The following is a 13061-nucleotide window of genomic DNA, read 5'->3' as shown; positions in this document are numbered from 1 at the left end:
CTATTCTTGGGTTTAGTGAGGTTCGTTGGATGACAGTAGGATAGTGGACACTAGCATAAGGCTTCACTCTTCTATACTCAGGACCACCTGGAAAAGCAGACCTACACATAAATGGAGTCTGATTGTTATTGATCAAACAAGCATGCAAGAGTTTGAAGGAATGGAAACCTATAAGTGAAAGAGTACTGACAGACAAATTCAAGTCCATATTCCAGGAGGTCAACAATTCGTCGCCCCGACCAATAAACTGCCGATCAGAAAGGGTGATCTTAGTTTCCTCCGCACAAAATTACATGACCATACCTTCATCGAATAATATAATAATTGTCTCTCGGACGGACAAATGCAACGCTTAATGCCTCTAACAACTTGGGGCCTAACATATTCAACGAGTAAAACTACTTAATGTCCGATTGATACCTGTTACATATTTTGATTTATTCCCCGAACTCGGAACCCAATGGCAAGATGCCTCCATCCCAAATATTTTTATTTCAGCGGTTTCAAACAATTATAATCACCTTATTTTCCAATGCAAAGATATAAAAACGATAGAAAATACTGCGGAAAAAAATAATCAAATAATTTTACCAATTACAAACCTGAAACGAATTCCTGGTGCCAGATTCATAGTTGCAGAACAAGAACCCCATTGGCCCCAATCAGACCACGTTCCATCCACTGTGTAGATACATACAATCATACTAAATCACTTTATAGCATTTTTCTAACGGCTTTAACAATTGGTAATACATGAAAAGTGTAGTGTAAAATTTACAAAAAGAAATGTGCGAAACTGCAATTGTCAATCATAGTATCGTGCCTTTATCGAGCAGCTCGGTTGTTACGAGTGGCACGTCGACTTGCTACAATGAGCATTTTGCCATTATATTTTTAAAACCATCACGCACAATTAAGTTATTAACCGGACACGAACTTTTATCATCTACAGTTAAATAAGGTGCACACACTTTAAGTGTTCACTTCGACATTTACTTTTTGCATGACAAATACACACACACGCAGGCACGCACGCACACACGCACGCACGCACGCACGCACGCACGCACACACACTCTAAATTGACAATGTGCCCTTCTGAAAACACCAAAAAGTCATGTAGCCTACGACTCTCATATGAGTACAAATATTAAGCCTTGTGACCTTGTTTTACTTCATGTAACCTTGGTTTATACTTGGCTAAGATAAACTAAATTCCACCGTAATGGTGCATTGCTATTTGGCCATAAATAAGTGTGTTTATGGTTTTGCTAAGATTTCTACGATTTTACATGGTGACCTTGTTTTGACTTCACTGAAATCAAATTTCGCTCAGATAATGTTAAGTTAAACACAGCCTAAACAAGTGTCATCAAAAACTGAGTTTTAATGTGGCGTCTAAGAGGTAACAAGTTTTATATGAGATTTTACTATAAATGCTCAATTTCTTTTTGTGGGTTAATTTCTACGGGTATCAGTTGGGGTATTTTTGGTTTATATTGCAAATTTTAGTGTAACTGTACAGATATCTCTATACAAGGCCCCCTATTCAACTGTAAAATACCATGTACATAAACATAAACAATAATAACTATTTAATTGCATTAACCAGATTTATAATTATAGCTAACGTTAATTTATATGGCTTTTTGCTGTTCTGTGAAGTTGTACGATATAATTGATTCACTAACACACACGCCTGTTTCAATAACATTTCACACACTCATAAAATAATCGGTTATATAAGCCCATGAAGTAAGCAATATCTTTTCGTTTGTAAATGGACTCGGCATTTGTTTACAATTTTAAAAACATAATACTAGAAGACTGAAATGCAGTATGTTCTGTTTGGCTACCTTTTCTCTGTAAATTGGGCCATTGTCACTAAATAGAGCGTGCCGGTTATGTTTTGTTCATCAAAAATGTATTTCTTTCCATGAATGAATAAATAATAATGATTATGACACGCTATTAGTAAATTCGTTAAAAAATATGTTCAAGCAATTTATATATTTCGATACTATGAACTGCCAAATGGCGATTTATCTTTTTGCGCATCGAAACATCTTATACAATTTAAAAGCCTATAAATACTAGCTAGTACTCAAAATCAACAAATATTTCGTAAAATATTTCGAAAAATAAAGTTAACACATAAAAACCCAATGTTCCCTAAATCAAAAGCCAAAGTTTCAACGTTAGATGTGGTCTGGTAACACAGAATTAAATTGATACAAAATGCGTTTTTTTTGTCGGACAATATATTCAACACATGTTCATGTACCATATAAGTGTTCGTATGTCGTATGAATAGATATCGTTGCGGGAAATTAAAATGGAATATATTGTACAAACGAAAGAAAACGAGCAATAAATTTGTATCTCGCGAAAGGACTTACGGGCAGTCAAAGTATAAAACGGACACAGGGAAAGACTATAGCCAAATCTGTATATTGAAATTTCAGCATTTCAAATTGTTTTAGAAGACATTATTAATTTATTAACATTCCGGTCATTGATAATCATACCAAAACGTTCAGAAAACATTATTACCTGGGCATAATTCACGAGTACAATTTTTTTCCTCTGTAGTGGTGACATTTGCAGTGCCATTCCAACAGCCTCCCGACCTCGTTGTTATACCATCACAAGTTTTGGTACAGTCATGCCATACCGTCCACGAAAAGCCATCCGAGCACGTCACTTTCAGAAAAAAATACAATATTTCATTAGATATTAAACATAGCAAATCGCATCTATTACCAGTTCATACATACATATATATATATATATATTAGGGATGCAAGAGGTTAACCGGTTAACCGGTTAACCTACCGAACGACCAGTTAACCGGTTACATTTTCGGAAAAAGGTTAACCTTGAAAAATATATTTAATTAATTTTTTTTTCATCGAATAAATTGTACGTTTTTAATTTTTTCGCGTGACATACTGCCAAATTGCGCTGGCGACTAGTTAAAACAACATGCCGCACAGTCGACGGTAATAAATAACGTGTCAACAAACACAGCAATTAAGCAATAAATCAATACCTTTATGATAACAAATAGGGGTACGTTTTGATAATTGGCACCATTGTTTTGTTTGACTCGCGAAAATTTAACTAGCGAACTGCGGGGAGTGGGGGCTATTAGCGAAGACGTAATTGACACGTTTATCGAAATCGCGATAAAAAACAGTTTAGACAATGCACGGCTTTTTTTGATGTTTTGTTAACCAATATCCAACACTGATTGCTCGCGAAAATACCGTGTTTTATAAGAAACAATTTTCTGAATAAATGCATTCGTAGTTAAAATCTTGTCGAGTAAACGTCGTATTTGCTTCTGAGAAATTACTATCATTATTGTAATTTACGTCACCAACGATGCCACCATTACCGTCCGAGGTATGGAAACACTTCAGAAAGTCGGCAGACAAGAGCACTGCATCTTGTCTGTTATGCAGTGCAACAATTCAACTGCATGGCGGCACCTCAAATCTGCGAAATCATATAAAATTTAAGCATCCGTCCGCTGACAACAACAAGGCCAGTCCGGATGTGGCAAAGCAACAGACGTTACACCAGGTTTTTGCCCCCCGTCCTTCGTCGAGCGAGACGATCAACCAGGCCCTTGCAAATTTCGTGGTCCAGGCATAAGTGCCCATGAAAATCGTGGAACACGAGAGTTTTCGTCATCTGATGAAACTTCTGAATCCGCAGTACGAGGTGCCTTCTCGAACAACCGTCAGGGCGCGCATTGACCAGCAGTATGATGACGCAAAAAAGTCTCTGCTGTCCAGTCTTCAAGGAAGCACGTCTGTCGCTCTCACAACTGACTCCTGGACATCCAATGCCACAGAGGCATACCTCACAGTAACCGCACACTACATCAAAGAAGACTGGTCAATGGAGTCGCGCATACTTATGACCCGCGCTATGCCAGAGCGACACACCGGCGAAAACCTTGCTATTCGCCTTAAGGACTGTGTGGATGAGTTTGGTCTGAAGGGACGTGTTGTAGCATGTGTTCACGACAATGCCAGAAATATGGACTTAGCCGGCCGTCTGTGTCCGGACTGGCAGGACCTGCCTTGTTTCGCACACACCCTTCAGTTGTGCGTGAAGCCGGTCATGGACATTCCGTCAGTAGCAGACGTGATGTCGAGAGCACGAAAGATCGTCGGCCACTTCCGGCACTCCACAACCATGACAGCAGAGCTGCGATCGCGACGAGTTGTCATGCAACTTCCTGACCATGACCTAATTCAGGATGTTCCGACGCGCTGGAATTCGTCGCAGATGATGTTGCAACGCCTTGTGGAGCAGCGTCGTGTTGTTACCGACATCCTACTCAACCCACGCCTAACAGGGAAGCGTGACAGGGGTCTCCTGCTGACCGACGCTGAGTGGGAGATTGCCGGAGACGTTGCGTCTGCGTTGCAAGATCTAACAGAGGCAACAAAAAACATGTGTTCCGACACGCATGTCTCGTCATCCGAGATATATCCCGTTGTTTGTGGATTGCTCATTAACAGCCTGGGCTGCTCGAGTGACGATAGTGCGTTGATATGTCGCGTGAAGGAGACACTCCGGGACGAGTTGAAACGCCGTTTCCGGCCTTACGAGTATGAGACGGCCGCAAGCATACCAGTGGTAACATCCCTACTTGATATCCGGTACAAGCGCCTTAACTTCCTGACACCGGAACTGAAGAATAAGACGCGTACAGCACTCGAAGGAATGATGGAGGAGGTACCACTACGTGTTCATACCAGAGATGATAGTCAGCAGCCTCCGACTAAAAGGCCAAGGTTCAGCTTCCTGATCACATCCCCGACAGAGGCTACAAACCATGAAGATGAGTTGGATGCGTACATGCGGGTGAATTGTGAATCCGATGGCGACCCGTTGGTGTGGTGGTGTGAACACAGACAACGTTTCCCAACAATAGCGCATGTCGCCCAGAAGCTGTTGTCCGTGCCATCGACATCCGTGCCATCGGAGCGAGTGTTCTCCAAAACAGGGCGTCTTGTTACAAAGGCTCGCAACCGCATCAGCCACAAGCTTGTTGACAAGGTCATTTTCTTGACCAAATGAACAATGTTGTGCTTTGTATGTTGTGCAAATACTTGTATATGTCATGTTTTGTTTGAACTGTCCGATTGATTTTCACTGTTTGCAGTGTATCACTGATTTATTCTGCAGACAGAACTAGAAACTGTTAATAAAAAATTAACTCAGAATCTGAATTTGTGCTCTTTATTTTACCCACATTTAAATGTAAAATGAACATTAAACGATAATAATTCGGCTAAAGACGCTAAAATGCAAATAACAAAATAATTGAAAATATGCAATTATCCAATTAATATCCAATAAATAGAGATGCGGATTCGTTGAAACACATGACCCTCTTTACGTCAACCAGAAAGGAAAAAAAACATGTTAATATAAGGTCAATTTGAGCTTTAAAAATGGAAACATAATTAACAAAGAAACACACCTTTTTGTGAGCGATATGACGCGAACGTAATATAAGCGGCCCAATAAAAAATAATGACGCAAGCGATCTCAAATTAGAAATTACTTTCGTTTTTATAGAGCGATTCGAGCGGTATGACATTTGTATGTACTCTAACATTGAAACTACCAATAGCGTTTCGGTTAACCGGTTAATAACCGGTTACGGCAAAAGGTTAACCGGTTACTGATTTTTGTAACCTCTTGCATCCCTAATATATATATATATATACATATATATTTTATATATATATATATATGGAGAAAGATATGCGTGAACAACCATATATATATACCCGGTATATGCTTTTTCAATTTGTATCCTAGCTGTTTATATATATATATACAATGTGAGGGAAAAGCAAAAAAGGATTGTTGCAAATGGGCAATTTAAATAGCCTGGTCATGTTTATAAATTTTTAGCTGTATGAAATATCATCTCTTTAATGTTGAAGCATAATACAACTTTGCACTATCATCTAAGTTCAAACTGATCCAAACGCCCCGTTCTTATCATTTAAATGCAATATATTCTAACTTAAATAAAGATATATTAATACGTTTCTTATTTAACTATTGTGAAAATCTAAAAAAAGCAATTATGTTAACCTTTTCCCAAGCATTTGCCATAGCAACCACAATTTTGTACGACAAAAAATTGGGGAACGTATAAAAAGGATGTACGAAGAAAAATTTGGGTGCGAAATTTTTTTTGGGTACGAACAAACTTTTGGGTACGAAAAAAATGTTGGTACGAAAGAAATAGGGTATAAACAAATTTGGGTACGAAAAATATAATTGGTACGAAACAAAATTTGGGTACGAAAGAAAATTGTGGGTACGAAAAAAACTTTCGGGTACGGGGAATAGCACCCGTGGACCTCTCGATAATTTGAAAGAGGACGGGAACCAAGCTGCCTTTAACGTTATCAATGGCCCTGGGGTGGGTAATGTGGACATGGATGGTCGAGATAGATCGTATTGTCTAGTATTAATTGGAAGTCAATTGTTGAATAAATGAAGAAGTTATGTTAAAACAAAATTTTGGGTGGGCGTGGTTCTCCACAATCTCCAACACTATTAGCACTAGAACATTGAAACTTAAACACATGGTAGCTATGAGCATATGTGCGACGGTGCACTATTTGTAATTCTGATCTGACCCCTGGGTCAAAAGTTATTATCATGTGCGTCGCATGTTGTTAGTAAAATGAAGGTTATTTTACCCATGTTACCCATTTATTTACTCATAACTTTTGACCCAGGGGTCAGATCAGTACATAGATAATTACAAAACAAATATATATGTGTTATATCTGGCTATAATCCAACGCGTTATTAAGTGGAATACATCTAAGTCGGTCAAGTATACATTTGACAAATATTTAGCTCAAATTATGCAAGGGCGCTATTTCAGTTTGTTGAATTATTTAATGCTAATCTTTGTTGAGTTTGATCAACATTTTCTCCGCGGGTTAAAATCAAGCAGTGTTCTAGTGAGGAAGAAATATCAGGGCGCAGCGCTGAGCACGTTCCAAATTTGAAAGCGTCCATAAACCCGTTATATCAATACCATTGGTCTAATGCAGGTCCTTTTAAGTATATGGTATAAGAATTAAACTCTCCTGACATTGCTAATCCATTAAACTTCTATCTACAGTGCTTGTTTTGTTCAGATAAAGTCGTATTGAATTACACTTTTTAAATAGCTCCATATTTGTTACAAAAAATGCGACCAGTCAGATAGAAGTCTGTTTTGAACACAGCGTCAATCTGATGATATTTTCTGGTTGCAGATTTAAGAGGCTTGTCAGATTAATGTCGTTTCGTTTCATTTTGCTCAGTTAAACATACATCATTGTTCATTATTGTTTTTGAAAGAATTTTCATGTTTGTTTTATTTGTCATCTAACAACAAGATAATTAAAATAAAATTTTAAATACACACTTAAATTATACCAAATATTTTTGTGCAGGCACATATAATCATAGAATCATACATTATTTGATGGAATTCTTGTGTATATATTTTTCCTCCATAATTTCCCAACAAAAAAAGGAAAGAAACAGAAATCAATACAATCGTCGGATTCACCACACTCATAGCAGCTTTCATTTAAAGATGTATGTCATTCATGATTGCTGACTTATTAATACAGTTTTTTAAAATGAATTGTTTGGTCAATATAAAGCTTGACTAAGTTTCAAGATAAAGTAAAAAAAGAGTCTAGGGTGGACAAACGTCTCCTCCATATAACATTTGCATATAATATATGTGACGTTTTAGCAAAGTTGATCGTGTGGTTAAGCAGCTTTGTCATTTAAAGATATTATCGACACATGGAGGATGTTTGAAGACGTATTACATACAAGGCTCATCCCAAGCAATGTGTACTCAGTTGAGTTGAAAAGCTCTCTTGTGTAAATAAAATAAAATTTACCCAAACAGGATTTTGTGCACTTCTGTAATTGTATCGAGTCACCGCCATTGCAATTCGCTTGGACATTCGGGTTCAATACAAAGCACTCTCGTGTACGATTCCGCGTTCCCTCGACATTGCATGAGGAGTTACATTCAGACCATTCGATCCAATTTGTCCATGTTGCATCACCTATTAACAGCGTATATAATGCTGTTAAAATGAATCCACGATCCTTACTCTTTCCGTATAAGTTCACATACTTACTAGTTCACATACGTACTTGTATAACACTGCTGTAAAATGTGTATCGTGAAACCCACACTGGCACTGTCCGATCGGAAGATTTTTCATGATCTCGTTCACGTCTAAATAGTGTTTACCTCAAAAGTTTCCTCTTAAATTAAGTGAATAAAAAACTATGCTAATAGAGGAATAATTATGTGAATTTGATACAATGTTCAATAAAATAATGTTGTTCAATGAGTGTGTACACATATAATAGCTGCTGTAACTTGTTTGTGTACCATTTTTGTACCATTGGATGTGCTTGCAATTTTTAATGTAAATTGAAACATAGCCTGATAACAACGAAACTATTTCATGATTTTGTTAATTAAAACAATCATTTCATCATTCCTTCGTCGCCGACTTTTTGAAGAACACTTGTTTAGTCGGCGTTAGCCTGGGGATTGGTCGATGACTTTTCTAAGACGTTTAGCCGAATTGTTAAAGTCCAGAAGAAAATGTTTTATGACGCATAAATATTATCTCAATATTACTAAGGCAAAACTATTTTGCCTTATACTCCCTTTTATTCTTCGATAACAGATGTCGAAAAACATATTTTGTTTTCTACCTTTTCCTCATAAATGAATATTATATAGGCATAGGTTTTTGTAAATAATGGCACACTCAAAAGTATGACAGAACTACATGTATATACCTTTTAGTGCTTTCCACAGGTTTTCTATTAGATGACTGAAGACCATAAGAATGGTTTAGTGAAGAGTTCACAATGCCTAAATTGATTCTTTTAAATTTATGTATCGTGTAAGATGACTGTTTTGATGATTGATAACAATACAAACAATTTTTAATCTTTATAGAGACGTATAATACCGACTCGATCCATTTCCCTAAACATCGGTTCAAACAAGACTTTATCTATTACAGCATACTTACAACTGTTCCTATCTTTATCGTTTTTCCCATTCTAATTCTTTCTTTTAAAAGTAAAGTATGAAATAAAGTATGTCATATGTTACTATTCAAAGATTTGATAAAAAAAGACGTCAAATCGGGACAGGGGTGTTCCCACTCTACATGCGTAAATCAACTGACAAGATGTGTGGCATCGTGTACTGCTCAAATTCTATCACAACGACCAATCGACAGGCGCATCTGGGTATATAAAATGCAAGCGCCTCGGGTACTGAATTTATCTGATGGCACACTGACGATCCCGAAACTACTTTACATAGAAACAAGATGAATTATACAACATAAAACTTTGAGGTTCAGAATGGCTAGTTTTTGTTACTGAAAAATGCACTGATCGCAAATCTTCAAACGACCGGGTACTTTTTTAAAATGCTAGGGGACCGGCAGGGGCCCCTTAAATTGCCGTTGGAGAGCACTGCCTTTTATCCAGCATCAGTTCTTTGCCTTACAGGAAAAAACGATTTACCTTTTACCGATTCTAAAATCTTACAATCAGTGCAGATATAAATTGTAATATTTTTTAGGAACAATTACTGTAAAAGTCTTATGCAACTTAAGAGCAATCTTACATAAGGAACACATACCCAGCAGAAATCGTTTTTCTTGTCTATAATTGGGAATCGATCGTACGCCAGCGCAGGTGTTTATTCCTTCGACATCCACGCATCTTGAACGAACACTTTGTTTATACCAAGGATCGTATTCTCGATACCCTACCAGGAAACATGAATCCGAAACATCACTATGTAACATAAAACATGTTTAAAGTTGGACAGCTCTTTTTCAATGTATTTAAATATGTGTTTTCATAACATAAGGAATTTATTTGCAAGTTTATCCCAATCATTTAATAAATTTATTTTACGTTAATTTATTTTTTCCATATTACCTGTTACAGTCTTATATTGTGGAACAAGTTACACAGTCGTAATAAATTAAATAATATTACAAATATGTAAATATGCTCAAAACCAATACTTCAGAAGTAAAACTGTTTAAACAAGTTTTTTTCTCTTATGTATCCAAAAAAGAAACTGCATCGAAATACTCAGACACACAGGTCCAGATGATACATACGATGTTTATTAACGTCTATCACTTCAGCAATAATACGTTTAGAGTGACACGCGATGCAAAGTAAAAAAGAACAGTTTAAACAAGCAAATAATTCCGCCTTTGACGAAAGGAAATACACAAAATACACAGGTTATCAACTTCTGAATTATGTTGTGTATTGTGTATAAGTCTCAACACCTTAAAAATAATAGTATCCGAGTTCAAAGATGACACTATTTACTTAAAACGGATATAAATCGGAGGAAGTCGACAATAAAAAATACTTAGGTGACCAAGTTCATAAGGTTATGAATATATTTAAAAAGTTTCATCCCTCCAGCAATTAGCTTTGGTTTCGCGTGACTCCAACTCGTAAATGAGGATTCTGAGCCATATTCGTATCTATACAAGACTTATTATTGTCGTTTATGCAAGAAAAAAATGATGTTTTGGCATAAAGCTCTTCAAAAATACCTTTGTTGACACTTATTTATCAAATTTGTACAGTGGCAGTAGAAGAGTATGAACTTTTACCATTAGCTTCGTTTTTATCAGCGGCTGGCTCAATGTCCTCTATTACTGCGTAGCGATGTATGTTATAAATCTATGAATAAAATGGTCATTATGCAAATTATGCACAAACTATTATCGATTAAACAAAGATACATGACGATCGGTAAGTTAGTGAAATAGTAATACTCGTCTAAAATGTCTTAGTAATTGAGCCGCTCCGTGACTAATCTTTGTGCCAATTATTTATTTTCATTTTTTTTAATATTTAAAATGTCGTATGTGCTATATTTCGTTCTGAAATAAGTTATCTTATACAGCCTTCGTCATGGAACGGTTCGATAATATTCTCATCATTTCTGCAGTTATTACTTTATATGCTGTCATAATTTACGCTGTATTCTGAACGGCCAAGGAACAAACTGTTGCTGCTGCATTATCCAATTACAACTTTAAATAAACCAAGCGCAGTATATACATATAAAACATAATTTGAAATTGTCAATAAATATAGTGTTAAAGATCTGTGTTCTAATTTCAAAATGTATACAAAAGTGAACAAATAAATTTGTAAAAGTTATCATCTATTCTTATATACTGGATTATCTTGCAGGACTAGCCATTCCCCCTCCATGTCACCATTGAAGCACGTGTTCCTCTCGACCAGTGTGACGACTCTGATGCCAAGATCAGGGGCGCTGAATACAGGTGTGTCATCGGCTATGGTGCAGTAGATGGCCCCAAGCGCCCCATGAATTAGGCATCCCGCAAATACGAGAACAGCCAGAAACTGTCTCATCTGCAGTTAATGTGGTTTTTAATTGATACCATCCCCCCCCCCCGAAAAAAAAAAGAAAATACACACACAACCAAAACAAAACCCAAAACAAACCATTTTACAACCATGATATCGCAATATACACATTGGAGCTTATAACAACCCTTCATAATGTAAGGTAATTAGTAATACGTTTGCATTAAAATGGAATTTAATAATACATTTTGTATTTTCATTAATATCATCCTTTCATTTTTAGTACGAACGCAGAAATTATATCAAATAAAAATACAATCTTTAAACCTCAAAATGAATAAAACAGCAATAAAAATGTAAGCAAAGTAAAACTCCAGTTGCATGAGCAGAAGATCATTCGTAAAACAACTACAAGGTATTTTACAATGCGACACAGGACAAACATTGTGACAAACAAAAATACCAATGAATTGAGTTGGGGCACCGCCTTACACATTCAATCCAAATAAGGGCAATTGACCCAGATTTTTCCACAATCAAGTGGATATTATAGGCTAATAAAAGTATCCCCTTAACATCACAATTTAAATCAAACTGCAAAGAAGAGATCCCTGGTGCGTGTCAATTAAATTATAAGTAAACAGTTGTAAAAGTATTGGACGAGATTTGCATTACTTACATATAACGCTTTGACAATACACGTGACATGATTTCGTGATCATAATATTATCTTATGTCCAAAATAGTTATTTTAGATTCTGCGACCCTAACGACCGACGGACATTTCATTATTATTTGCAAATAAAGCAGTATCTCTTGAAAATAATTTGAATTATCTTCATTATTAAACTCAGATGAATATAAATGAATATAATCTTACTTTCTTGTTTGATCCCAATCTGGGCCGTCGTGCAGGTATTGCCGTCCAAGAGTTAACTGCAAAAAGTGTGTGCGATGGCGGTTATCTTAACTGAGATTGTCCTAGTTCCAAATACTCAACACTTGTCAATCTTGGTGAAAATCCTTTCCAATTCGGTCTGTAATTTCTACATTTCGAAAAACATTTTACGAGAAGTATATGTTTTAAGTTAAATAAAATCTTACTTTATATCTTGATAATTATCCCGCATAACAAAGTTATGTATATTTTGTTATAATAATGAAATGTATCGGCCGTTGCAATGCATTACAACCTAGTGCACAAATTTTAAAACTTGTCCCCAAACAGATAAGAAAATCGTGACAGACATGTTTGAAAATTGAATCAATTTAACAACGTCCTTTTTGATTGCAACAAAACGTGTTGAGTTTAAACGTTAATTGTAACGGGGCGGGAAAAGAAACTCATACGAGTTTCCAAATAATTATGACGACCAAAATATTGTTTATACAAGGTAATAAAGCGTATTACAATACGCGTGTACATCAATATTTATGTTTGTAATATTTTTCTCAAATACCAGACATCGTGTGTGATACAACAAAATGAAACTTTATTTGAATATAGTAAATTTAGGTAACGTATTCAATGAAAATATATATATGGCTATCAGGACAACTATTCCCTAAGTGGT

General features: G+C 36.1%; 1 protein-coding gene across 7 annotated transcripts in view; it reads right to left on the bottom strand.

Annotated features, from left to right (window-relative positions):
• LOC127877141 (SCO-spondin-like) overlaps window positions 1–12701 on the bottom strand; it is a 331534-nt gene extending 318833 nt beyond the window's left edge. For 4 of the 7 annotated variants that reach the window (XM_052422799.1, XM_052422815.1, XM_052422789.1 and 1 more), the window contains exons 1-8: window positions 12592–12701; window positions 12368–12423; window positions 11332–11532; window positions 10758–10827; window positions 9752–9880; window positions 7965–8135; window positions 2554–2703; window positions 603–681 (exon numbers count right to left, since the gene is read on the bottom strand). In XM_052422799.1, the coding sequence (XP_052278759.1) occupies window positions 603–681; window positions 2554–2703; window positions 7965–8135; window positions 9752–9880; window positions 10758–10827; window positions 11332–11532 (800 nt within the window). In that variant the 5' untranslated portion in view covers window positions 12368–12423; window positions 12592–12701. Of the gene's footprint in view, window positions 1–602; window positions 682–2553; window positions 2704–7964; window positions 8136–9751; window positions 9881–10757; window positions 10828–11331; window positions 11533–12367 lie in introns of all 7 variants that reach the window. The other 3 variants (XM_052422828.1, XM_052422835.1, XM_052422807.1) reach the window with 2 other exon arrangements.
• Between the last annotated feature and the right edge of the window lie 360 nt (window positions 12702–13061).

The sequence above is a fragment of the Dreissena polymorpha genome, chromosome 1, assembly GCF_020536995.1.
Source record: "Dreissena polymorpha isolate Duluth1 chromosome 1, UMN_Dpol_1.0, whole genome shotgun sequence".
Classification (NCBI taxonomy): Eukaryota; Metazoa; Mollusca; class Bivalvia; order Myida; family Dreissenidae; genus Dreissena; species Dreissena polymorpha.
This window is presented reverse-complemented; position numbering and strand designations above follow the sequence as displayed.